This window comes from Erinaceus europaeus, chromosome 16, assembly GCF_950295315.1.
Source record: "Erinaceus europaeus chromosome 16, mEriEur2.1, whole genome shotgun sequence".
Taxonomy (NCBI): domain Eukaryota; kingdom Metazoa; phylum Chordata; class Mammalia; order Eulipotyphla; family Erinaceidae; genus Erinaceus; species Erinaceus europaeus.
Genome location: NC_080177.1, coordinates 33,747,809 through 33,775,325, shown reverse-complemented (window position 1 = coordinate 33,775,325; position 27,517 = coordinate 33,747,809). Strand labels below are relative to the sequence as shown.

General features: G+C 35.7%; 1 protein-coding gene and 1 long non-coding RNA gene across 2 annotated transcripts in view; both read right to left on the bottom strand.

The window, feature by feature from the left end:
• C16H14orf39 (chromosome 16 C14orf39 homolog) overlaps positions 1 to 27,517 on the bottom strand; it is a 47,798-nt gene that overhangs the window by 7,305 nt on the left and 12,976 nt on the right. The window contains exons 8-17 of the mRNA XM_060174894.1: positions 24,832 to 24,952; positions 22,158 to 22,249; positions 19,961 to 20,091; positions 18,921 to 18,997; positions 16,383 to 16,444; positions 16,242 to 16,300; positions 7,117 to 7,178; positions 5,880 to 6,058; positions 5,095 to 5,233; positions 374 to 431 (exon numbers count right to left, since the gene is read on the bottom strand). Coding sequence (XP_060030877.1) covers positions 374 to 431; positions 5,095 to 5,233; positions 5,880 to 6,058; positions 7,117 to 7,178; positions 16,242 to 16,300; positions 16,383 to 16,444; positions 18,921 to 18,997; positions 19,961 to 20,091; positions 22,158 to 22,249; positions 24,832 to 24,952 — 980 coding nt within the window. The remainder of the gene's footprint in view (positions 1 to 373; positions 432 to 5,094; positions 5,234 to 5,879; positions 6,059 to 7,116; positions 7,179 to 16,241; positions 16,301 to 16,382; positions 16,445 to 18,920; positions 18,998 to 19,960; positions 20,092 to 22,157; positions 22,250 to 24,831; positions 24,953 to 27,517) is intronic.
• LOC132533433 (uncharacterized) lies at positions 9,669 to 14,702 on the bottom strand. Its single transcript, XR_009545323.1, has 2 exons — positions 13,639 to 14,702; positions 9,669 to 10,026 (listed from the first exon to the last, which is right to left on the bottom strand). It is a non-coding gene; the product is annotated as an uncharacterized LOC132533433 (long non-coding RNA).

Below are 27,517 nucleotides of genomic sequence, written 5' to 3'. Positions count from 1 at the left end.
GTGCAGTAAAGGCTGGACTAGTGTATGGCAAAGTAGGCACCTTCCAAGGTAAGCTATCTTGCTGGCCCAATAACAGAAACTTTTAAAGAATAAACTGCTAAATACAAAAAATATCATACAGCATCTGGGGATGCTTAACATGTAGGGCACATGACTTGAACATATAAGGTCCTGCAACCAACTACTAGCATCATACCCTATCAAAAAGCAGAGCAAGGTTTTTCAATTATGATAGCAGTGTTCTTATGTCTGTCTCCTTTCCTTACTATCGTTAAAAAAAAAAAGAAGAGTTTTTAAAAAGCAGATGCAAACTAAATTGAAAGGGAAGGAAAGTTAAAATGCTTTTATATGCAGCAAGTTTGAAATCACTTACCAACTTCTGGTTGTGATGAGAGAGGATTTACAGTTTCTGCAGAATAATTTGCACTGAACTGAAAAACAAGTTCCATTAAGTATTACTCATGAAATCTGTAGTACATAGATTATTTATATATGAATCTAAAGCCTCATTTTTGTAATAAACTTAATTCTAATAGATAAAATAGGAACATTATATATAACTCATTACCACACTTAAAAAGAGATTTATCTTTAAAAGCTATCATTTACTTATTAAAATAAGGCATACTTATTTGACTGTGACAATAAAATATTAACAGGCCACATGTACTGCACTAACAATAGTTCCCATTATGGGATATAAATACAACTCATTTTTTTCCTTATTCTAAAGTCATTTTATAAATCAGGTACTTGATATGTTTTCCTTGATATGTTACTTCCTAAAATAAATAGTAGGGAGTGTGATAGTTTTATGTCAGTTCATATAAAATTTTGCTTTTAAGTCAATTTTATCTGCAAGAGAGGCCCTTAAAATGGAATCAAATGTTTAAAATAAATGCAATCAAGACAAAATCTTCTTCTTTTCTTATTAATACTGCACTGTAAGCATTTTTTTCATGTTACTAACCTGAAACTTGATTCCATCTTTTTTAAATCTGATTTTTATGGCATTATATTTCTTCATATGAATTTATTATATATTTATATAGCCATTCTTTTATTGTAGATATTAATATTTCAATTTTTATAATATAAATAAAAAATTAATAAGCAATGTGTACACATTATATTTCTTTGAACATAAGAAGAATTGTTTTTCCCAGGAATTTTCTAAGACATTTGAATTTTTTTTTTTATTTAAGAAAGGAGACATTAACAAAATCATAGGATTGGGAGGGGTACAACTCCACACAACTCCTGCCACCCAATCTCCATATCCCATCCCCTCTCTATCCCTTTCTCTATCCCTCTGGGAGCACGGACCCAGGCTAGGTTGTGGGTGACATTTGAATTTTTAAGTGAATTATTTATTTCTAAAAGAATTTGTTCATATCTCAATTGAGACTTTAATATGTCCTATTAGTAATTCTGCATTCTTTATATATTAAAGATATTCTTTGTCATATTGTTGCAGATACTTTATATCATGTTATCATTTTGTTTTAGAAATTTTTAACATAGATGTTTGAATTTTGTATGTAACAATTTTTTTGCTTTTAGTTCTTCTTTCACTGTTTTTATATTGAGACTTTATATTAAACTTAATTCTTCCCAGCCACCAAGTTGCAGCTGCTACCATGACACCAACCTGACTTCCCTGGGCAAGACAACCTCACCAATGTGTCCTGTAACATCACCTGCCCAGAGCACTACCCCACTAGGGAAAGACAGAAACAGGCTGAGGGTATGGATTGGCCTGTCAACACTCATGTCCATCGGAGAAGCAATTACAGGAGCCAGAACCTCCACCTTCTGTACCCCATAAAGATCTTTGGTCCAAAAAGGGATAAAGAATAGGGATAAAGAATAGGGAACCTTCTAATGGAGGAGATGGGACACTGAACTCTGGTAATGAAAATTGTATGGAATTGTACCCCTCTTATCCCACAATCATGTCAATCATTATTAAATCACTAATATTTATTTATTTATTTATTTATTTATTTATTCATTCATTCATTCATTCATTCATTTACTTATTTATTTGAGAGACCAGAGCACAGCGCTGGCATTTATAGTACCAGAGACTGAATCAGCAGCTTCACACATTTAAGTTTTGCATTGTATATACCAAATCATCCCCTGGATTGCAAGATAATATATATTTTTTGCCTCCAGCGTTATTTCTGGGGCTCAGTGCCTGCACTACGAATCCACTGCTCCTGGAGGCCATTTTTCCCCTTTTGTTGCCCTTGTGAATTATCATTGTTGTTATTATTATTGTTGTTATTGCTGTCGTTGTTATTGGGTAGGACAGAGAGAAATCGAGAGAAGAGGGGAAGACATAGTGGGGGAGAGAAAGACATCTACAGACCTGCTTCACCACTTGTGAAGCCACCCCCCTGTAGGTGGGAACTCGTGGTTCAAACAGGAATCCCTAAGCCAGTCCTTGAGCAAACCTTGTGCGCTTAAACCGCAATGCTACCACCTGACACCCAAGATATATCTTTTTGTATCCATTAACTTTCAACCTTCCTCCTTATATATAAAGTGTTTATTTGTAACTAGTTTGTAACTTGGTCATGCCTTTAATCCACTCCTGAGTTCTATGCTTTTTAATGGAGTGTTCAGCCCACTCATGGTCAATATAATTACTGAAAAGTTCATATTTTGGTCTAACATTGTCCTATTACTTGTTTTTTATTGTGTGTGTATGTCCTTTTTTCACCTTTTTCTTCCTCCTCCCTGCTTTGATAGAGACAGGGAAAATGAGAGGGGATGGGAAAGATGGTGAGGAAGAGAGTCACCAGCAGCACTGCTTCATTGTTTGTGAAGCTTCCTCCCTGCAGGTGGGGATTTAGGGGTTGAACCCAGGGTCCAGGTGCTTGAATCTGGTACCATTTCTGGCTTTTTTTTTTTGGTCTTATTTTGTATTAAAATTGACTGACTGACTGCTGCTGCTTCTAAAACTACTTTCTAACTAGAGCACTGTTTAGCTCTGGCTTATAGTGGTGTCAGGGAGCCTTGCATATCCATTATATCATCCTCCTCATCTACACCCCTCCCTTTGTTACATTTTGAATATTTTCTTGATGTCTTTTAACCAGGAAAGTTATTTTTATCAATCTCCTCCAAATCCATTATTTAAAAAAAAAAAAAGAAGGGAGGAGAGGAGAGATAAACTATAAAACACTATTGCCAGGATTTAATTAGATTCGAATTGAACTACACCTATAAATTATTTTGGGATAAAATACATATTTCTAATACTTTCTTCCTATATAGATATTTACATATCTTTCTATATATTTAATATTTTTTCATTAATTTTTATCCTAGATATACATACTTACTATTAAGGTTAGATACATGTATTTTTGTATTTATATCACTAGTATAAATAAGAAATCAGCACATTCACTCTAATTTTTCATGCTTACCACATATTTTCTAGAAATTACCTGTTTTAAAATAAACATTTAAATTAAAACTGAGACAAAAGTGAAGCATTACTTCAGTTGTCTCTCTCCCTCTCTCATCCCCTTCCCAATTTCTTGGTTTATATCTGCTTCTACCGCATGTGTGCGTGTGTGTGTGTGTGTGTGTGTGTGTGTGTGTGTGTGTGTGTGCGCGCGCGCTCTTCAGCTCCTGGTGGCCATTTTCCCCGTTTTCTTTCTATTTTACTTCTTACTTGACAGGACGGAGAAATTGAGAGGGAAGAGGAGATAGGGAGATAGGAAGATAGACAGCTGCAGACCTGCTTCACTGCTCCTAAGTGTTATCCCTGAAAGTGGGGAGCAGGGGTTCAAACCAAGGTCCCTAAGCATGGTGATATGTGTGCTTAACTGGGTGCACCACCACCAGTTCCCCCCCATAAATAAAATATTAAAAAATAAAATTTCATTAAAAATTACACTGATACTCAATATCATTAAGTAGTTAGAATTTCTCTAGTGCTTTATGTATGTTAACTCACTTGATATTCACAATCGCAATGGTAAATTTTTACTTCCACTTTATGAATAAGAGGGATAAAGAATAGGGAAACTATCAAGGGAGGGGATTAGATATGGAGCCCTGGGGGTGGGCATTGTGTGGAAATGTACTCCTCTTATCCTATAGTCTTGTCAACATTTCCATTTTATAAGTAAAAATTTTTTAAAAAGAAATAGTTACAATACATTCCCCAACCCCGTAGCTAGTATACACTCAAGTAGTCTGGCTTCAGAGTCTACTCTTAACTACTATACAGTTTTTTTTCCTTTATTATTATTTTTTTATTGGGAGGCTAATGGGTTATAGTACAATTGTTGGCACCTCGGTATAAATTCTCATCTCACCAAAATAGGTGTCTGCATTTATTAATCAAATAAAGCTTCTTAATAATATGCTTCAATTGTGAATTCAGGAATTAGCACTTTCCCTTAATGTCTATCACTGAGCAGCAGAAATTACTATGACAAGGAAATTATTTAAGCATTTTATTTTATTTTATTATTTATGTTGTCATTGTTGGGGATTCACTGCTCTGGGACAACTTTTTCAAACAGAAACAAAGACAGAGTGACAGAGGAAGAGAAGGGAGGATACCACAGCATTAAAGCTTCCTCCTGTGCAACGGAAGAAAAGGCAAAGTAATAACCAGGCGTATTTTTCACAAAGAATATGTGAAATTTTTCTAGAAGTTATACACATGAACTATAATGCCAAAAAAAAAAAGTTTTTTTAACCAGAGTCCTGCTCAGCTCTGGTTTATAGTGCAGGGGATATAAAACTTGGGACTTTGGAGCCTCAGGCATGAGTGTCTCTTTACATAATCACTATACTATCTACCCCCACCAAGCAAATTCATTTTTAAGCTTCCTTTAAATGCCAACTAATCAACCCTACCCTGAGATTCTATTTTTATGAGTATATGTCAATTTAGGGCCCCTAAAGTTAAAAACAAAAGAATAATGAAAAACACTGCTATGAAATCAATACTCAGGATATTTATAAAGTCTGTATCTGTGTTGTACTCTACCCCCAAGATAGTTTAGTTGAAATTGCTTGAGGTAACAGCATACACATTTTTTGAACGTCTTATATTACCTGATCTGATGAGATTTCTGAATCAAATATTGAAGAATCAAATAAATTCAATCCAGGTGATTTAGAAGTATAACTTGAGAGAAAAGAAAATCCAGGAGATTCCTTTTGTGTTTGAACTTGAGGTATTGTATTTCTGTTTCTGTTATAGAGAAATAAGGAATCATCAAAATGCTAAAAATCTATTATTAAATATTGCAGATTGGTAAACACCATAAGCAATGGCAGAAGGACAAGAATTAGCACAGCAGGTAATGAAAAAAATTAGTTATTCAAGTGGGAAATCAATGGAGAAAAAAGTGGCTTGGGATGGAAAATAATGTTACATAAAGTGTAACAGTCAATTACAGAATAATAATCATAATGAATTCCTACTGAGAATGGTTTGTCAGGCTCAATTCTAGATATTTTCATCAGCATTAGCTTATTCTTCACAATAACTTTATGAAATTTATTACCACCACCTCAATTTTACAGAAGAGGATTGTGAAGTTAAAAGATTTACTCAGAAAATGTAAATGCAAAATAGTTCACTTGGATAGCACACTGCTTTGCCATGTGTGTGACCCAGGTTTGATCTTGCTCCCCATTGAAGGAAGCTTCAGTGCTGCAGGGTCTCTCCTATGCTCTCAATTATTCAAACTAGGTGATGGTTACATGAAGATTATTACTCTTGTCTTTCTCGCCTTTGTATGTTGTGAAGTGTTATATAGTAAAACTTTTAAAAGAATATTTATGTAATTTAACCCAATATGTATGTTACTTCATTATAATTATTAAAATCCTACATTTCAGCTGAGGGGGGTTTAGGGAAAAGTAATTTCTCCAAAGGTACAGGTGTTTTCACAACTTCAGAAGTTCTTAAAAAGATAGGAAGTTCAGGAGTTTGTGGGATATTCTCAGGCCTTCCTTCCACTTCATCAGTATTATCTTCTATCGGTTTTCCCACAGTTTCTGTACATATAGTCTGTAAATTCAAAATAATAAAAGAAAATTGAAATGTTTTACATTACTCAATTCACATATATTATATATAAAGTAGAAAACACTGTATTAGTCTATGATTTTATGATTGCACAAAGTAAGGATGACTGATGAAATATAAAATATATCTATCCCCAAAATAAAATTAAAAAACATTACTTTTAGTTGTGTGATTCTTTTCTTCTTGGCTCTATCTCCTCTACCCTTCCCAGGAAAAGTAAATTATAGCCAGAACATACTCAGATAAAAAAAAAATTAGGAATGAGTTTTTCTTTTAAAACCTCAAAACTATGCTGTTAAACTGTATATGGTACCTCCTTGAAAAGAAAAATTAACTTAATTCTAAGTAGCCTAGGTCCCACTGTTAAATTCTTTGTATATTTTTGTCCTTAGAAATCCATTATACTTCCTCTGAAAGATTGAAAGTTGGATACTGATTTTTTTCTGTAATTTTGTAAATTAGAAATGTGATTTCTCAAATATGTTTGTTATACCAACAAAAATTCCATTATAGAAACAATTTGTGCCATTTCACCAAAAAAACGTAAATATGCCCCTAACCTGAAATTCTTTGTAAAAGAACACTAGAATTGTTTCCCGTATTTTAACCCTTAGTAGTTATGGTAATTTAATATATATTATCTGTATCTATAATAATTCAATCTTTCCACTATTAAAAGTATTTTGAAGATATTTTGTGATACTATTCTTGATTTGCCTTGTTAAATCACTTAACTTTACCAAGAATAATTTCGTTGTCAGGACTTTGTACACTGTAGCATGTTGCGCTTAACCAGATGTACCACCACCCAGCCCCACTCCATGTTGTATTTAAACTTTTGTGGCTTTATTTTTTAATCTAAAATTCTCCTAAGAATAAAATCAACAACACCATAGTAACCTGATTACCAAGCTAACAATATTTAGATCTCATATAAATAATTCATTCATATAAATAATCTTTACTAAATTTAAAATGGAAACAGTATTTTAAATTGGATTATTTTTTCTTAGAAATTATAATAAAAATATTTGACTTACTTGTGAAGTACACTCTAATTCTCTTAATTGTCTTGCTGTTCCTTTATCTCCACATTCAGCATCTGTTATATGAGAACAAACCATTTTTTTTCTTTCTGCAATTTCATTGTAAAATACAAAAAATATACAGTCAAACTATATGAAACCCCCAATGTTTAACTAAGTTGTATGTATAAAAATGGCAGTTTCATGTTTAGTTTAATAAAGAAAATAAAACCTATATAATTTAGCAAATAAAATTACAAAAAGAACACCCATTATTCATACAATTTTTTTTAACATTATGAGAACCCTAAAGGCCTCATATTCCTCTTCATAAACAAACACTATACTGCCTTTAATAACAATTTTCACTACATAGTTGTATTACCTAGCATAACAATATATATTAGGCTATTGGAAAGGTCATGACTTTTTTCTATGCAAAAATATCTCATGACTTTCCTAGTAACTCAATATTATAACCAATGCAGTTCATATGCCTGCTTTAAATTGCAATATGATTAACAATATATATGCACTCTTCATCTTTTTCTAGCATATGCTTTGATTCAGCTGTATTGTTGCAAATACAGTTTATTGTAAAGTATTACATCAAAATATAACATATTTACTCAACCTATTGCATATGACCACTTTCCTTCTTATTTGATCATTTCCAGGGTTACACTGCACAAAGCCAAATTTTTCAACTAGAAATACAGAGACAGGAGGAGAGTGGGAAAGATACCATTGCACCAAAGCTTTCTCCAGTGCTTTGGTGGGAGCCAGGCTCAAGCCTGGGTCATGTATGTGACAAAGCATGAGCACTAACTATCCAAGCAGGCTATCTTGCTGGCCTTGGCATTCTTAACTTTAATATAGCCATATTTGTCAGTCTTTCATTTTTTTTTAACTTATTTTTTTCTTGAGGTATACTTTATTTAAAAGGCCACATGCTTTAGGTCAATTTCACTTCTTCAAAATGTTACCATACTATACCCACTACCAAAGTATCAATATTCCACTGAAATATACTCAATCACTTTCACCCTTGCATTCTACTTCCCTCATCCCACTATTCAAACTCCCTTTGGTAGCTTCAGTTTTACAATAGAAATCTAAAAGTATATTTTTATTCCCACCTTTTATTTTACAAACATTAAAATTTCAGGTGTATAATTTTACACCAACACTCTCCACCAACGTTAGCTACCATACCCTCTATGAAAATTCTGTGCCCCTCTTGCATAACCATCATAGGTTCTCCCAAGAGACAGTCTGGTTAACATTATTATTATTTGCTTTAATCATCTATATTTCACTATGAATAAAAACAATGGGCTGTTGTCCATCTTTTATTTCACAAAGCATACTCACATCTAGTTCCATCCACTTTGCTCCACATGAATTAAACTCTTTTTATTGACCTTGGGTATTTAGGCTGTTTCCATGTTTTAGATATTGGAAATAGTGTAGCTATTAATACAGGGGTACATATATAACCTTTAAAATGAGTACTTTCAAGTCCTTTGGATATATGTCTTGTTTCTTTGTATACTGAGTGAACTCATTCAGTATTTTCCTTTTATAGAAATCCCCATGGACATCAGACATTGAAAAATAGACCAGAACAAGGGAACACAAAGTAAAATTTTTTTGCTTTCTGAATTTTCTTAATACTATTAGGAGTCTCTCTTTACCTTTGGACTTTGTTAATTTAGTATGTCTCGGTATGCATTTGTTTGGTTTCTTCTTGTTTATTGGAACTTTTTGAGCTTCCTGAATCTAAGTATTTGTTTCCTCGCTTCATTTGAGAAAAGTATCATTTACTGGTTCCTTAAATAAGAATTATTTCCTTTTTTATTGCTTCTCTTTTGAGTACTCCTGTGATGTATATTTGTTCCTCTTGATATTGTACCATAACTCTAGCATTATCTTCACTTGCTTTAGGCCTCTTTTCCTTCTGCTGGTATTTTTCATCAGTGTTTCCTCTACCTTATTTTTTTCTCAAATCATTTAATTGAATAATTTATAATTTACCTGACTCTCAGTTGTTGACATGAATCAACTTCCCATGTTGTATTTTCCATATAGTATCCTCCATCCTGTCCTTGAGTTCAACATTTCAACTTTCAGTTTCTGCTGTTGATTCCCTCTACTACACTTTTTTTTTAAAAAAGCTCAGATACTATTCTTTAGCTCTGTAATTTGTTAGGGTTACTCTAATACATTCTCTCACACTGACTTTGTTGAAGTTTCCTTCCACTGAATGTTGCATTTCAGTGGCTGTTCTTATTATTATAGCTTAGAAGTTACCTTTAGAAAGTTTACACACCTCTACTAAATATGATGTTTTCTCCCATGATCTTTATCCATCAGTACAGGTAATTTTTTTGTCTCCTCATTATGCTTGGTGTTTTAGGAGGACCTGGGTCAGGAGTCCATGCCTGGGCAGGTCTCAGAAGAGGGGCTTGGAGTCACAACTGCCTAGCAGTTTCTGGAGGGTCTTTACCATAAGTGGGTGTTGGATCTTGTCAAATGCCATTTCAACATCAATTGATATGACCAGGTGATTTTTAAAAATTTATTTATAAAATAAAAAATGTCAACAAGACCATAGGATAAAAGGGTTACAATTCTACACAATTCCCACTACCAGAGTTCCATATCCCATCCCCTCGCTGAAAACTTTCCTATTCTGTGACCAAGGATCCAGGGTCATTATGGGGTACAGAGGGTGGAAGGCCTGGCTTCTATAGTTGCTTCTCTGCTGAACATGGACATTGCCAGGTCAATCCATACTCCCAGCCTGTTTCTACTTTCCCTACTGGGGCAGGGCTCTGGAGAGGTGGGGTTCCAGGACACATTGGTGAGGTTATCTGTCCAGGGAAGTCAGGTTGGCATCATGGTAGCATCAGCAACTTGAATCTGAAAAAGCATTGATACAAAGAAAAACAAAATTATTTAATAATCAGGCAAGACTATAGCAGATGAGATTTGGGGTCTCAATTTTTGAAAAAGCTAGTAGGTCTATTTTAGATATATTCCAAGGAGTCCATGTCTTTACTAATTTTTTTCCTGAGCCCAACAGCTAACATGCAAGTGGACTACAGGAATTGTCTGGGGAGATGGTGTCAGAGTTGGAAAAAGAACTAAAAAGCTGGATTAGGGAAGAGAGTAGCTCCCAAATATGGGAAAAATATATAAATAACATTAATTGTAAACCTCATTGATTGGATCTGGGACCCATATTTAGTGCAGGAGCCTGTATAATCTCTCCATCCCTGTAGGTCTGAGCTTGCATTCTAAGGTAATAACTAGGAACATCCTAGGCTGCACTCATTGCCGGACCCATCTTCTTCAGGTGGTAGAGTATGTTGGCCCAACCTCCCTTCAGAGAGTGGGGCAGTCCCTACCATTGTTGATCCACACTGAGGGCAAGGTCCTATAGAGGCCCATGAGGGGTTTCATTATGTTGCTCCTGATGGAGATGATCAATGACAGTGGAGAGAGGGATGTTAGCGGTCTATGCTCATTATGTCTGTGTGGGGATCCTAAGATTCCCTGACTAGAGCTCTAGGTGATGGGGTGGCCTGGTAGTAACCAAAAGAGCCATCATTAAAGTATGCCAGTCTCTTGCCCTTATCCAGCTTTTGTAGCCTTACTTTGTCTGACAAAGTTAGTTTGGAGTGATTGAGGGCATGTAATAGAAGGTAGGTGAGGAGGGTATCTGGGTCTGAGTAGAAACTATTTGATTAAGTACTTTATGTTGTCTTTTAGGTCTACTTGTTTGCTTCATTTACTGGCTCAACACAAACTATTGTGCACTTTCCCCAACTTATGGATACTTGTGCACATGTGCTCTATTATCTTGGGCCTTATGACCAGGTGATTTCTTTCTTTTTGTTGATATGATGGATTACATTAATTGATTTGCAAATGTTGAACCATCTATTTCCCAGCGATGAATCTTACTTGGTCTTGGTGAATGTTATGTTGATATCCTTGGATATGTTGTTGGATTGTAGGTGATATCCTTGATACGTTGTTGGATTCAATTTGCCAAGATTTCATTCAGGATCTTTGCAGTCAATATTCATCAGTGATATAGTTCTTCAGTCTAACGCTCTCCCAACTGACCTATTTCAGCTCTATCAGCGATATAGTTCTATAGTTTTCTTTTCTGGTAGAGTCCCTTCCTGGTTTGCGGGGTCAAGTGATACTTGCCTCATAGAATGTGTTTGATAGTGTTTTCCCTTCTTCAATTTCCTGAAATAGCTTGAGGAAAATAGGTGTTAGTTCTTCTTTCAAAGTCTTAACAGAATTCATTAGGAAAACCTTCTGGGCCTGAATTACTCTTGGGTAGATTTTTGATTACTGATTCAATTTCTCAACTAGTGACTCACTTGTTTAAACTATATTCTTCCTCTTGGGTTAAGCTAGGAAGGTGGTATGATTCTACAAATACATCCATCTCTTCTAGATTTCCAATTTATTTCCATAGATGCTCATAATATCCATGTTTGATTCTTTGTATCTCCCCATCTTCAGTTGTAATTTCACCTCTCATTCTTGATTGTTTTAATCATAGCTTTCTCTCTTTTGCTTTTCGTGAGCCAGTGGTTTATCTATTTTTATTTATCCTTTCAAAGAACCAGCTCTTGGAGTCATTAATCTTTTGGATAGTCTCTTCCTTTCCCTGGCGCCTGTACTATTTTTTCCTTGTCCTTGATTTTGGATATTTTTTTGAGATTAAAAAAAAAATTTATTTATTCCCTTTTGTTGTCCTTGTTGTTTTATTGTCATTATTATTGATGTTGTTGGATAGGACAGAGAGAAATGGAGAGAGAAGGGGAAGACAGAGAGAGGGAGAGAAAGATAGAGACCTGCAGACCTGCTTCACCACCTGTGAAACAACTCCCCTGCAGGTGGGGAGCCGGGGGCTTGAACCAGGATCCTTATGTCAGTCCTTGCTCTTTGTGCCATGTGCACTTATCCTGGATTTTGGATAGTTTTACAGTAATGTGTCTTGGTGTGTATCATTTTGGATTCAAAAATTTAGGTATGCATTCACATTCTTGGACTTCTGTATTTTGAGCATGTTCTCTATCCCCCTTTCTTTTTCCTCAGGGATTCCAATAATCCTTATGCTAATCTTTCTGATGGAGTCTGCTATTTTGTTGAGACATGCTTCATTTCTCCTCAACCTTTTCCTCTCCAAGAGTTTTAAATTCAGAATGTGGGGGGGGGGTTGTGTCTTCTAGTGCTGATATTCTCTATCCACTTGGTTAAGTCGACTTCTGAGGCCTCTAACCTCAACCTGAACTGCATTCAAAGTGTCCTTCAGGCCCTGCAGCTCTGTTTGAAGGTTTTTCTTTTTTTCCTATACTTTGTAATTCTTTGGTAAAATTATTATTTAGTTCTTGAATCTTAACTTTAGTTTCTTGAATTGATTTCATAGTTAGTTTTCTGAACTCTATCATTTTTTTCTAGATCTATTTCTGTCTGGTCATTTGGGGTTTCTGTTATTGCTGTTTGTGTATTTCTCAATTTCCTCATTTAGTGTGGATATTGTCGCTGTGCCAGCAGGAGGCACTGTGGGTAAGGTGTTTGATTTCCCTGTGTATACATCTTGGTGGGGGAGATTTTTTTTTTTTTTTCCCTCCAGGGTTATTGCTGGGCTCGGTGCCTGCACCATGAATCCACCGCTCCTGGAGGCCATTTTTCCCCCTTTTTGTTGCCCTAGTTGTTGCAGCCTCGTTGCGGTTATTATTGCCATTGTTGGCGTTGCTTTGTTGTTGGATAGGACAGAGAGAAATGGAGAGAGGAGGGGAAGACAGAGAGGGGGAGAGAAAGATAGACACCTGTATACCTGCTTCACCGCCCGTGAAGCGACTCCACTGCAGGTGGGGAGCCGGGGGGCTCTAACCGGGATCCTTACGCTGGTCCCTGCGCTTTGCGCCACGTGCGCTTAACCCACTGTGCCACCGCCCGACCCCCAGTGGGGGAGATTTTTATCCAGTTATTGGGCTGGTTCTGCGACCCAAATGTCAATATAGGGTCTCCTGCTGTTGTTCCTGCCTCTGTGGGGTAACAGCATTGGAAACTCAAGAAGTCACAGTTGTAAACTGAATTTTTAAGCATTTTTTTTTATTTAAAAGTTTTTTTCTTGCTAAAACTCAAACCTGGTAGTGATGTGTCTCAACCACCAATCTAATTTTGTGACTGCTGTCTCTAAGTTCTAACTTTTAGTCCTGGGAATTACTTACTCACCTTTTCAGTCCCTAAGCCACATGTGTCTGTATTCACCTGTGGCTTTAGGTAGTTTTCTTTCTTTCTTCTTTCCTTTTCCTTCCTCCATTCCTTTCCTTTTCCTTTCCTTTTCCTTTCCTTTCTTTGTTATTTCTTTAACTTGGACCCAGAAGTGTGTCTCAGCTGCCAGTCTGGCACCAAGCCAACCCTGAGTATGGCCTTTTAGTGGCCGGGAATTGCTTCCCCCCCCCCCCCTTCTGTCTACAAGCCACACAAGTCTGTACTTACCCATGGCTTCGCGAGTTTGAAGAGATCCTGGTCACATTTGTTGAGTTTTCAGAGGTGATTTTCATTGCTTTTCCCAGTTGATTGGGGAGAACTGCTTGCTACTACATAATCCCACCTCCCAGAAGTTCTCCATTTTTGTTTTAAACCAGAGCACTGCTCAGCTCTGGTTTAAGACAATGTGGGAGACTGAACTTGGGACTTCAGAGCCTCTGGCATGCAAACATTTTACATAAACATTATGTTATATCCTCCACCAGCATTCACCGTGTATCTATATTAGTAGAATGTTGTTTGTAGAGATGAGTCATTCTTCCATTTAACACTTTATAGTTCACTCATAATTCTGACAGAGGATTATAAACAAGTGGACTAGACCACCAGGTAGACTATAAAACATTATTCTTCCAGAAAAAAAGCAAGAATATTCATCTGCATGGAATAAACATATTGTGTTGGCTGAATCATATACTGAGTGTGACAGCTTCAGAAATATATAATTATTTTAAATGTATGTATATTTACAGAATGTTTATATTGCTAGAACTAATTAAACATTTTTAAAGTATTTTACTTATTTTATCTTTGAGAGAGATGCAGAGAGAGAAAGACACAGAGAGACACCAGAGCACTGCACAGTTCTGGCTTATTATGGTGTGAGGGATTGAACTTGGGACTTTGGAGCCTCAAGCATGAGAGTCTCCTTGCATAACCATTATGCTATCTACCCCCACCCTTAATTAAACATTTTTAAAACTTCAAAGTACAAGTTGCTATTCACTTGCTACCAGGAAAAGGTATAGACTTTTATAGAGGCTAATAGGTATAATAGTATTAATACAGGGTTATCAGAATACGTATACAGTTAATCTTTCAGCAATACAAGTTTAAACTGTTCAGTTCCATTTATACACATATTTTCTTGTGAAGAGAGGATGAGCTTGTGGTAATCGTTGTAAATGTATTCATGATCATCTCAACACCTTTTCTTTAATTCAGTTTATCGTAAAACACTTTAATATACTGGGTTGTCAGAAAAGTCATAAAGCATTTTTCTGTTTTTCTAAGCAAAACAATGCATGACTTTTCTGAAAACATATATATATATATATCTATGTATATATATATATATACATACATAGATATATACATATATATATATATATATATATATATTTCACCACTCTGGGCTACTTTGTCATTGAGATAAACAAAGAGAGATAAAGACAGAGAGAAGGTGAGACCCACAGTACTGGAGCTTTCTCTGATTCCACAGCACTGCATTTGTGGTGGTTTACACTTGAGTCACAGGCAGGGCAAGGCACATAGTCCATCTACGAGTTCTCTCTCGAGCTCTTGGTAGTTAAGGTTTTTTTTTTTAGAGTCAAAAGTTACATATGGGTTTTCAACTGTATAGGGAGGTGATGCCCCCAATTGTTCAAGAGTCAGTTGTGTGTTACAGATGCAGTTTATATATACATATATGTGTACATTATAGATATAAGTAACAAGTATTTTCAAAGGTGTATCAAAGTACCAATATCTAATAGATTCTAGGATAATAAACTAATTCATATTTATCTTACAATTATTCTATGATTTTATTTAAAGAAACTATTCAAAGACTATATCAAGATATATAGACTATATTCAAAGATGTATCAATAATATAGTAATATTATGTATAACAGCTGAAAATAATCCTAGAAAGCACAAAATATCAATGAAAGGAGCAGGGATATAACACTGTTAGAACAAATATCTTGCACATTTAAAGCTCTGGGTTTGACCCCTAGCACCTTATAAAAAAATTTCAATGGTCTATTGCCTAAGCAAATTCCAGAATATCCACAAAATGAAATATTATACAGTCATTATACATGAAATCAGCTTAATGGTTTGAAGAAATACCCTCAATAGTATATCAAATGGAGGGGCCAGACAGTGGTGCACCTGGTTGAGTGCACATGTTACAATGCACAAGGATCCAGGTTCAAGGCCCTGGTCCCCCACCTTCTGGGTGTCTCTCTCTGTCTCCCACTCTCCTCTCAGTTTCTGTCTCTATCCAATAAATAAATAAATAAATAAGTAAAATGTTTTTAGATAGTATATCAAGTGGAGAGAAGAGGATACTAAATGGCATGGGCTTAAAATTAGAGAGGGGTACAAGAACAAAACATACACATAGAAAAAAAAGAGAGTAGCAGGGAAATAGTTTAATTGGCAGAATATAGAATTTTCATGCATGAGGTTACTGGTTCAATCCTTGGCACTGGATGAACTGCACTAGTGCCTTTGTCTCTCTCTCTCTCTCCTTCTCTCTGCCTCAGATGACTCAATCGCTCTTCCTCTTTCTTTCTCCCATGCAGTCTAAGTATAATAAACCTAAAAATAGAACATATACCAGTATGTATGCATCAGTTCTATCTAGAGAGTGATGTTTTTATATCTTTCTTTGTTTTTCGAATTTTACAAAATGTATTTGGTTTCATATTTAGAAAACTGGAAATGGATGATTAATTAAATTGAGATGCAAAAAATCCAAATAATTTATTTGAATACTACAGAGACTTGCTATTCTTGTTTATGAAAAATATAAAAAGTACCTGTATCTCCTTTTTCAAACCACTGACTGCAATTTGACTGTTTTTGTGAAGTAAGCAATCTAAAATGCAATAAACAAAATGTATTAGTTACTGAACTGATTATATAATAAATTAAAGTATTTTCTTATTTTTAAGAATTACCTGAATTGCATAAAATTTTGAGAAAGTTTTGAATGGCTACTCCTAGTAGTGTCATTTACCACCTGAAAAAAATTAAGTATTAAAATTGTGTGAACAACACCATTTAAAAAATATTTGCCATAGCTACTGAGAACTCTCATCCTTTTCACCATCACCATTATTATCAATACCAGTAACAATGATAACTGAGACCAGTACATACAAGACATTAACTCAAACACTTGAAAACAAAAGTTTAAGATTTAAGAAATTTAATGGTTTGTCCAGGAAGATAGTAAAAGAAATAATGCAACATATTTTCATGACTGAGGTACTAGAGATCACAATCTCAATTACTAGGTACTATTATAAACCAGAGCTGAGCAGTGGTCTGGTGTAGGGAGAGGGAAGGAAGAGAAGAAATTTAATGTTTTGATCAAGTATTATAACTATGCTTAGCAGTATTTCTGTATTTCTGTATTTAAATAAACTGCTTTTTTGTGACGGTAGTAAAGGACTTAATTGGGGGTGACAATGTCCTGCAGACACTTGTCACAGGGAGATGAGAAATTGTATCCCTGTGTCAACAACAGTACAGGAAGCCATTAAACCCCCTAATAAAATTATTTTAAAAAAGCTGATGAAAGCAGAGTAACCTATCACTTCATAGAAAAAGAAAATGGTGCAAAGTGGACCTGATAAGAGCACACACATTACAGCAGCAAGGACCAGGGTTCAATGCCCTAGGCTCCTCCACCTGCAGAGGGGAAGCTTAACAATGAAGCAGAGCTATAGATGTCTCTTTCACTCTCCCTCCCCTCAATTCCTCTGTCTCTACCCCCAAATAAATAAATAAATAAATATTTATAAAGTAAAGACAGAGAAAAAGAAAACAGAATATGTGAGTTTTGTGGGGCTTCAGGAGTTATAAGGTATTACTAGCAATGTAATTCGATTCCAAATTATATTCCTCCATGAGGATAATTTCTGGAACCATCCATTCCACCCCGGTTCCATGGCTGCCAGTTCTTAGCAACATCGCCCCACCAGATATTCGTCGGGATGCGGCATCATCTAAATTCATTTCCCACGTCTACGCTCGACCGGACCTGCCAATATACACGGATATCTTCGCCCACCCTGTCCAACGCTTGACGTCTCGTCACCCAATCTGGTCCTCTACGCCTACACTGAACTTCTCTGTTCCAGACTCTTGGAAACAGAGTTGGCAGTCAGCTGAGGTCAAGAACAAACACCTCATCACAGACCCCTGCAAGCGTCAACCCGGCTTTGACCTAGCACGTTATGATTGGGCCCTCCTCAATCGCTATCGAACAGGCCATGGCCGGTGCGCCACTATGTTCCATCACTGGGGAGCCAGAGTCGACCCGAACTGCCCCTGCGGCTACAGACAGACTATGACCCACATTGTCAACGACTGCCACCTCTCCAGATTCAAAGGAGGTCTCGAAACTTTACATCAGGCTCAACCTGACGCTGTTGACTGGCTACAGAAGAAGGGCAAACGCTAGAAGAAGAAGAACTAGCAATGTATATCTATTTATTTTGGAGAGAGAAACTAAGAAGGGAGAGAGACAGCACTGCTTTATCACTCATGAAGCCTCTCCACTACAGGTGGGTCAGAGATTTGAACCTGAATTCTTGAACACTGTAACATGCTTGTTCTACTTGGTGCCAGGACCCTGTAAATCTATTTTTTAATGTCTAGTCCTGGTTGAAGAACAATGAAAGGTAGTGAAAGTTTGTTTTGTTGATATGGGTATTGTTTCATTCTCTTTCTTACTCATTTTGAAAAGTCTCCAGTGCTGTGGGGGGCTGGGCTCAAACATGGGTCATATGCATGACAAAACAGATGCACTATCCAAGTGAGTTATTCTCCCAGCCCTTAATGCTTCTTATATTGTATTCTATCTGATAAAGTGCATGTTTCATCTGCTTTGTTTGTTTTTGCCTGATGAATACATTCTATTCTTTTCATCTTCATTTTCATACTACTTCAGCTGTTCTAATAGTATACTGCAGCATTTTGCATAATGGGGGTTAACACAATCATAGTTTTATGACTAGCAATTTCTTCAAAACTATTTCTGTCATCTTTTTCTTTTCTTTTTTTGTCATCTTATTTTCTAATGCTTTCTAACCATTTTACCACCCCACTCCACTCCTGTCTTTTGTTGGACTAGTTACATTTCATCTTTTTTCTTCTACTAGTTGAAACTTAGACATTGTATTTCTCTTCTAGTAGTCAACTCTAAATGTTGTTTATACATGTGTAAATTTACATTTTTCCATTATTACATATAATCAATATTCATATCTTCTACCTACCTCAAGTTTCCCCCAAGGAAATTGAGTATACTTTGCTTCCCTAACTTATCTTCCTACCTTCATAGCTATCATTTGGAATTCAGTACAAATGGCTGATTTAATATATTTGAAACACACATACATTAAAAATTATGTCTTAAATATAGTATACCCATGATCTCATTTAACACAAACAAGTATTTAAACTATTAAGAAAAAAAAAATACCTACCTGTGTGTCTTTTTCTTTTTGTCTGAAATCAATACTGTCAAGCTTTAACTGCTTCAAAAAATTTTTTTCTTTTTTATCTAGATTAAATAGTACAACTTCAAATCAATTCCAGAGTATAATCAAACATCAGGCCCAACATTTAACTGAACTTGGTACTTAAAAAAAGTCAAAGCTACATAATTATTTAAATCAAAATAGAGAAATGTGCAATTGCTTAAAGCTCTTAATTCCTTGCTATATAATAGTTACTACAGTAAGTACAGATGTTAAATGAAAACTAGATCTTTATAATAAGAAGTCAAAAGTGATATTGGTAACAGGTAAGATAGTCAACGCAGTTAATCTAATATAGTATGATTAATCTAACATGCAAATTCATTGGCTAAAACATACTCAAATATTTCAGTGACTAAGTTACAAATATATTTTTAAATATTTATTTATTCCCTTTTGTTGTCCTTATTGTTTTATTGTTGTAGTTATTATCGATGTCATTGTTGTTGGATAGGACAGAGAGAAATGGAGAGAGGAGGGGAAGACAGAGGGGGGGAGAGAAAGACACCTGCAGACCTGCTTCACCGCTTGTGAAGCAACTCCCCTGCAGGTGGGGAGCCAGGGGCTCAAACCGGGATCCTTTCACCAGTCATTGGGTTTGGCGCCACCTGAGCTTAACCAGCTGCGCCACCGCCCGACTCCCTAAGTTACAAATATTAACATGTTTGTTACCCACACATGCCAACAATCCAGCTTCTCAAATGAGAAATATATAAGTAAGTGTTACTCCTTTGATAGCTATGCAACCAGAACAGGCCAGAACACTTTTTTTTTAATGTTATGTAATTTCTATCTTAAAAGAGAAAAAGGTATATAAGGCAAAGTTTATTTGTTCTGAGAAAGTATCAAAGTGGTACTTTCCTAAGTCTATTAGTTCTCAGTATTGCTTATTCTATTCTATTCTTTCAAACACCTAAATTTGCTTCTATTTCTCCTTCCTTATGTTTCTAAAGAAAACTGTTTTGAACAATAAACTGATACTATACCTGTATCTCTTGATTCTGAAGAATGCATTTTCACTGGTCTGACTAATTTTTTATATTCATAAGAAAGAAGTAGTTGACTGTTTTGAGAGGCTTTATTCAATGTAAGTGTATGCTCATCTTTTTCAGAAGTTCTAAAATAGAGTTACATTGGTTAGTTAAGTGAAATTAACACATATGAAAGCTGTAAGATATAGTTAAGATACCATACAGTTAAAACTCCTTATTTTGTATATAAGGAAACCAAATTTCAGGAAACTGAAGAGATTTTTCCAGATTAAAGAGATAGCTTAGCAGGGAGGAAATGAGCCTTGGTCATAAACACAGTACAGGCTCAAGTCCTGGTGTCACATTGGAGTACCACCACATACAATCTCTCTCTCACTCTCCATATATGAATGAAAAGGGTCTACCTAGGAGGAGCGAAATCATGCATGTGTGAGGACACCCCAGCCCTGCCAGGAAAAAAAAGAGAGACCTGCCCCCATATTATTACTTGTGTAACAGCTAAAACCTACTTTCCTGATCAAATTCAATGCTATTTTCAGTATACAATATTTTTAAAAATAAATGCCATTCAGATAACAGTAATGCTCTACTGCAATCCACTAGACCCTTTTTAGCCCTTATGATTATGTTATTTGAATGGAATGGTAACATACATTTAAAGAGGTATGAGCCTGTGCCCCTAAAGTATATATAGTGTTGTAAACCAATGTTACCTCAATTTAAAACACCATTACTAAGCTGTTTGAATATTTTCTAAACATATCAAAACAGTATAAATCAAAACCTTATTCACAAATAACCCATTTTATATCTGACTGTCTTAAAGATTTATTCAGAAACAAAACTAGCACAAATATAGAAGTCATTAAAGCAGTGTTACAATCATAAATGGGTCTTTTAACTTTTCAACTGAAGAGTAATTTAATTGAATTTTCTAAAAGAAATAATTTATACTTAAGTAATAACTCAAATATTAGCACCAAATATGTATTTCATAAAAATAAGTAGGTATGCTCTTCTCAATTTAAAGTGGATTTTTGTTTTGTTACAAGGGCTTCACAACTCAGGATCACTTTTTTCAGAGAGAGAGAGAGAGAGAGAGAGAGAGAGAGAGTATGGGTTATGTGCCTGACAGTATGGGTTATGGCACCCCTCCAAGTGACCTATCTAGCCAAGCTACTCAATTTAGAATTTTTATATTAAAAACTGTCAATAAAATGGAATTATATACATCTGTATATTTTTCTAATCAATTTCATTATAAATTTAAAGACACATTACTGTGAAACATGGGATTAGTATGTCAAATATAACAGAGCCAAGGAAGGGGGGTTAGGAAAGCAAATTTGGGGAAGGAGTTCACTGGCAAATCAGGATAAGGACAGTGGAGCCCTAATAAGGGGGAATTATCAAGTATGAAAGAGGATATTGGAAAAAAAGACTAAAAAACAGGATATACACCACAGTAACAGGAAAAACTATTCTTTTTTTCTCCCTAATGCTTCAATTACTGACACTGTTTTTATGACCACTAAGACAAAATCTAGTAGCTTTTTGGTTCATCTTCATTCTCTGTGGCAAAGGAAGAACCTGTCAAGCATCTGACTGTGTGTTAAAAAGCTAAGTGCAATGCTGTTCCCACTGGTGGTCCTCTTTTACTCCTATTGTTAACTCTCATGAATGAACTAACTGGTTATAGAACAGTAGTTGCGATCCTATTTTCTCTACATATCCTTAGTTGTACTAAATAACAGGAAAATTTGAAAAGTAGTACATACTTTCTTGGCAGCACTGGGCTCTCGTGCATGTGTGGTTCCACTGCTCCCAGACTGACTTTTTAATTTTACTTCATACGGACAGAGATAAAGAGATGGGAAACAAGGAAAGAGAAAGAAACCACAGCACTTCTCCATCATTCATGGAGTTTCCCCTGATGCCACCATGTGGTGGCAGGACTCGAACTCGGGATATTATACATGGTAAGGTTTCACTCTGTCCTTTGTTATTTGGGAAGTTCTCAAAATAATATTTAATAATATTAATAAAAATTTCATAGAAAATGAAGACTTGTACTAAGTTTGGCACTATGTAAATTACACAGGAACTATGTATGTTAGTGGCTTGAATAGTCATTTAGAATAAAATTTTTAGAAACAATGTAACAAAATCCAATTTTAAAGTTTATCTGTACCTTTCTTTCAATTCTTTTTTCTTTTCTAGATTTTTATCTTTTTCTTCAAGGGTTTCTGAAAGATTCTTGGTTTCATTAAGTCTTGCAATGTGCTAGTAAGAAAAATAGAGCATAAGATACATCTTATCTTACTTTTATCTTAAATAATGTTTTCCTATATAAATGTAATATTTACATGTTTGGTATTACTGGCTATCTTTAGTGGAAGGTGCTAATAAAACCAAGTAAAAGTGAGCAATAAGTCATACTCAACTTTTCTTTACAATTCCTCTAGATTTCAATGAATTTTCCTCTTCTTTTTTAGATATTTTTAAAATTTATTTTAAATATTTTTCCTTTATGTTTCTTATATCTTGTAGAACAGAGAAAAATTGAGAGGAGAGGGAGAATAAGGGAGAGAGACACGACACCTGCAGCACTGCTTCACCACTCATGGAGCTTGCCCCCTGCAAGTAAGGACCAGGGGCTTGACCAGTATCCTTTCCATGGTATTGTGTACACTCAACCAAGTGTGCCACCACCAAGTCCTTCATCTTCTTTTTTTTTTAAAAAAAGACAGTTAAAAGTAAAGCATAAATTAATTCCCAAAGTGAGAAATAGTATTATGTATTTTAAAGTAAGTGGCATCCACTTTCTTATTGCTAAAATGATAGTGCTGTTATTTGGTACCTCACATCATTGAATAATAAACATATCTTTGACACAATTTTCAAAAATTGAAGAAGGTAGTTATTTTTTCTCAAAATTTAGATGTGACCTTGAAGGGACTTCATACCTGCCACTGAAAGCCACCGTTCAATAACTGACACAGGAAATGTATCAAAAATATCATATATCATCAATCTTTTAATAGTCTCCTTACTTGGAGGAAACAATTATTAACAAGACTGTTGGTGTCACATAAGTAGAATTTCTTATCTCATCATGATAGGTGCCTAAGCGAGGTACCTCACCCATTAACCTTACACTCTATTTTTTAAATTATCTTTCTTTATTTATTGTATAGAGACAGCTAGAAATCGAGAGGGAAGGGGTGATAGAGATGGAGAGAGACACCTGCAACACTGCTTCACCACACAGAAAGCTTTTTCCCCTGCCGGTGGGGACCAGAGGCTTGAACCTGGGTCCTTGTGCACTATGACATGTACACTCAACCAAGGGCCCCTTATACTCTATATACATCAATTCTTACAATTCTACAAAGATTATAGTCATAAATTTTCAAATTTCTTTGAGCCTTGTACAGTCTTGTACTTTTTTTGTTAACACTCATATAATGTTTAAATTCATGTTAGTTACCTCTTCTTTCCTCATCATGTTTTCTTCACCATCACCCTCAAAGAAAGTTAGACTCTTCCCAAAGTTCAGAGTTGAATACACTTAAAACCTTCAACCACAGATAGGTTTCAAAAGTAACTTATGCAAATAAATTATCTTAAGCACATCTCTATATTGAAACTTTTTAGAAATAATTCTTCTGGGCGTCAGTGCATTGAGTTAAGCGCAGGTGGTGCAAAGTACAAGGACAGGCATAAGGATCCCAGTTCGAGCCCCTGGCTCCCCACCTACAGGGAATTCGCTTCATAGGTGGTGAAGCAGGTCTGCAAGTGTCTATCTTTTTCTCCTTCTGTCTTCCCCATCTCTCTCCATTTCTCTGTCCTAACCAACAACGACATCAATAATAACAACAATAGTAACTATAACAATAAAACAACAAGGGCAACAAAAAGGAAATAAATATTTTTTTAAAAAAAGAAATAATTCTTCTTGGGTTATGGAAGTGACCCATCAGTGATCACATGCCTTAAATGCATAAGGCTCTGGGTTTAATCCCAGGTACAACATAAAATGATACAGGCCCCAGATCAAATCAGTGGGGTTTACAGTTAACAATATTTAGGTACTTTCCCCATTTTGGGGAGCTACTCTCTTCCCTGTTCTTTTTCCAACTATGAAACCATCTCCCCAGACAATAACTTGGGTCCACCTGCATATCAGATGTCAGGTTCAGGCAAAAACTAGTGAAGTCATGGACCCCCTTGGAATATACCTAAAATAGACATACTAGCTTTTTCCAAAATGAAAACTCCAAATCTTCATCTGCAATATTCTCGCCTTTAGGTTCATGATTAGTCAACAATTTGTCTTGCTTTATATCTTAACTCTCTTTCAGCCACCAGGTTCCAGATACTACCATGATGTCAACCGGACTTCCCTGGATAGGTGGCCCCACCAATGTGTCCTGGAGCCTCACCTCCCCAGAGCCCTGTCCCACTAGAGAGATAGGTTGGGAGTATGGATCAACCTGCCAACACCCATGTTCAATAGGGAAGCAATTACAGAAGCTAGATCTTCTACCTTCTGTACCCTATAATGATCCTGGGTCCATGCTCCTCAAGGGATGAAGAATAGGAAAGCTTTCAAGGGAGGGGATGGGATAGGGAGTTCTGGTGGTAGAAACTGAAAATATACCTGTCTTATCTTATGGTTTTATCAATATTTCCATTTTATAAATAAATTTTTTAATGATACAGCAAAACTATGGTATCCCTCTTTCATTCTCTCACATACACCAAAAAAAAAAAAAAAAAAGAAAAGAAAAACTAAGTAGCTACTAGTATGTGCCATTACACTTCTACATTAATGCATAGAAATAAGTTAACAAAATAGATACCTGATTTAAATATTTAATTTCTATTTCCACTTCATCTGCTTCTTTCTTCAAATCCGAGGAGTTTTTGGAAAAATTGTTGGCTTGTTTAAGGATATCTTGTGTTTTACCTCTCAAATTAACGCTTTTATATTAAGGAACTACATATGGAAGTAAATTTTACATGCATATGTACTATATTAGAAATAGATTACAGTATTTGTTATATAACACTAATATACTATTTCATAAATACTATAAAATAATATATATTTCATATAAACAATATATAAAAGGTAAGAATAATATGAAAATTTGGTAGACACAGATAATGTATTTCTTATCTATCTTATCTGTTATATATTGACTTTTTTTTTTTGCTTCCAGTCACTTTTATAGGATGAAGCAGAATGATTGAACACATATTCTTAGGCTCCTAAAACTCTTTCTTAATTTTCACACTTTTTTTTTGTATATTGACTTTTTTTTTTTAAGTAGGAGGTTAATGATTCACAATACAATTGTTGACGCAGGGTATATTGACCTTTAAAGTTACATTTCATCCAAAATATTAGAATTTTTTTTTCTTCCAGTTAAATACGTATGAAGAGTGGTGGTTTGCTTTTAACCCAAGTTCATTATGTCATTTGGTGTTACTAATAACACATTATCAATTCAGATCCAAATTTATCTGAAAATTCCAAAGTCAACATTGAAACCCCATCCAATATTCCATTTTCCTTGCTAAGATTGACTAGTATACCCTGCAGAATTCATAAAGTATCTTTCATCTGACATCTTGCTTAAACTGAATTGTTAAATTTAACTGTTAGGGGAGTCGGCGGTAGCACAGCGGGTTAAGCGCAGGTGGCGCAAAGCACAAGGACAGGCATAACGATCCTGGCTCGAGCCCCCGGCTCCCCACCTGCAGGGGAGTCGCTTCACAGGCGGTGAAGCAGGTCTGCAGGTGTGTATCTTTCTCTCCCCATCTTCCCCTCCTCTCTCCATTTCTCTCTGTCCTATCCAACAATGATGACATCAATAATAACTACAACAATAAAACAACAAGGGCAACAAAAGGGAATAAATAAATAAATAAATATTTAAAAAATTTAACTGTTAGAAATTGGACTCCTGACAGTTCAGCTGTTGATGGACATCCTACATGACTATTAGTTTATACAACTCCCTAAGTTACTCAACTAAAACTACACTAAAAGTGAATAGAAAAGCAATAGTGAACAAGAACTCCAGAGAATATCTTTCATTGCCAGGCCTTTCCTATTCCACTTTTTGAACCCTAAGACAGCAGGAACCTCACATCTTCACTATAGAGCCCCTACTTCCCCCAGTCCTGGAACCCTTGGATAGGGCCCACTTTCCCGTGTGAATCTCCCAATCCAAACCAAATAATATTGCATCCGCCGATCACAACCTAACCAACGCAACGATTGCCACCTCAACATGCTTCACCTCAGACTGTATCCAGAGACTTCACGTGTGGAATGACAACCCTTCAACTTCATTACTCGGTGAGACCTTTCCTTTTATAGTACACTCTAATTTCATCTCAGGTAGTTCACTTTCTAACTAAGTCCCATAATCTAGATATACACCAGTTTCTGTGAGAGAGAGCTTATGTGCACACGTATCCATAAACTACTGCAAAATATATACCTGAAAGCAGAAGTACACTAGAGTTTGCAGTGAGTACCTCCCTAACACTTCCTCTCCACTATTCCAAGCTTGGGATCCATGATTGCTCAACAAATTGTTTGGCTTCGTATGTTAACTCTCTTTTCAATCACCAGGTTCCAGATGCCATCAGGATGCTGGCCAGGCTTCCCTGGATTGAAGACCCCACCAATATGTCCTGGAGCTCAGCTTCCCCAGAGACACACCTTACTAGGCAAAGAGAGAGGCAGACTGGGAGTATGGACCGACCAGTCAACACCCATGTTCAGTGGGGAAGCAATTACAGAAGCCAGACCTTCTACCTTCTGCAACCCTCAACGACCCTGGGTCCATGCTCCCAGAGGGCTAGAGAATGGGAAAGCTAACATGGGAGGGGGTGGGTTATGGGGATTGGGTGGTGGGAATTGTGTGGAGTTGTACCCCTCCTACCTTATGTTTTTGTTCACTAATCCTTTCTTAAATAAAAAAACAAAAAAAAAGTATATACAGTTTATATACTAGAACACACATTTTGGATAAATGTTAAACTTCTATATTTGTAACAAAGTACCTATTTGAATTTTAATAGACATTTAAATCCTATTTTTCTGTTCTTCTTATATCCATCACATCTTGTTTCTACAGTTTTACATTTCATTCCACTCAGTTCCCCATCCTTTCTGCTGTACCTTCTGCCTCTACCAACCTCAACACCTCCTCATCGAGAAGTCAAAATACAGATGAACAGCAAATGAACAACTAAGAACAGAGCAGGCCAAAGCCCAAAGACGGAGAAAGGGAAAGGCAAGAAAGTTAAAGGGGTGATTTAGGATGAAGCAGAAAGAAGTAACAGAGAATACAAGAATAAGGTAGACTTAGGAAAAGGATTAAAATTCCAAGTTCATCATCAAGGGATATCACCTTGAAAAATAGATGAGACTTACACCAATTACTTGTATAAAGCAAACAAGTAAAAAAATTAATATATAAAATAAAACACCTAACACAATGCCAGTAGAATGATTTGTTTACATGC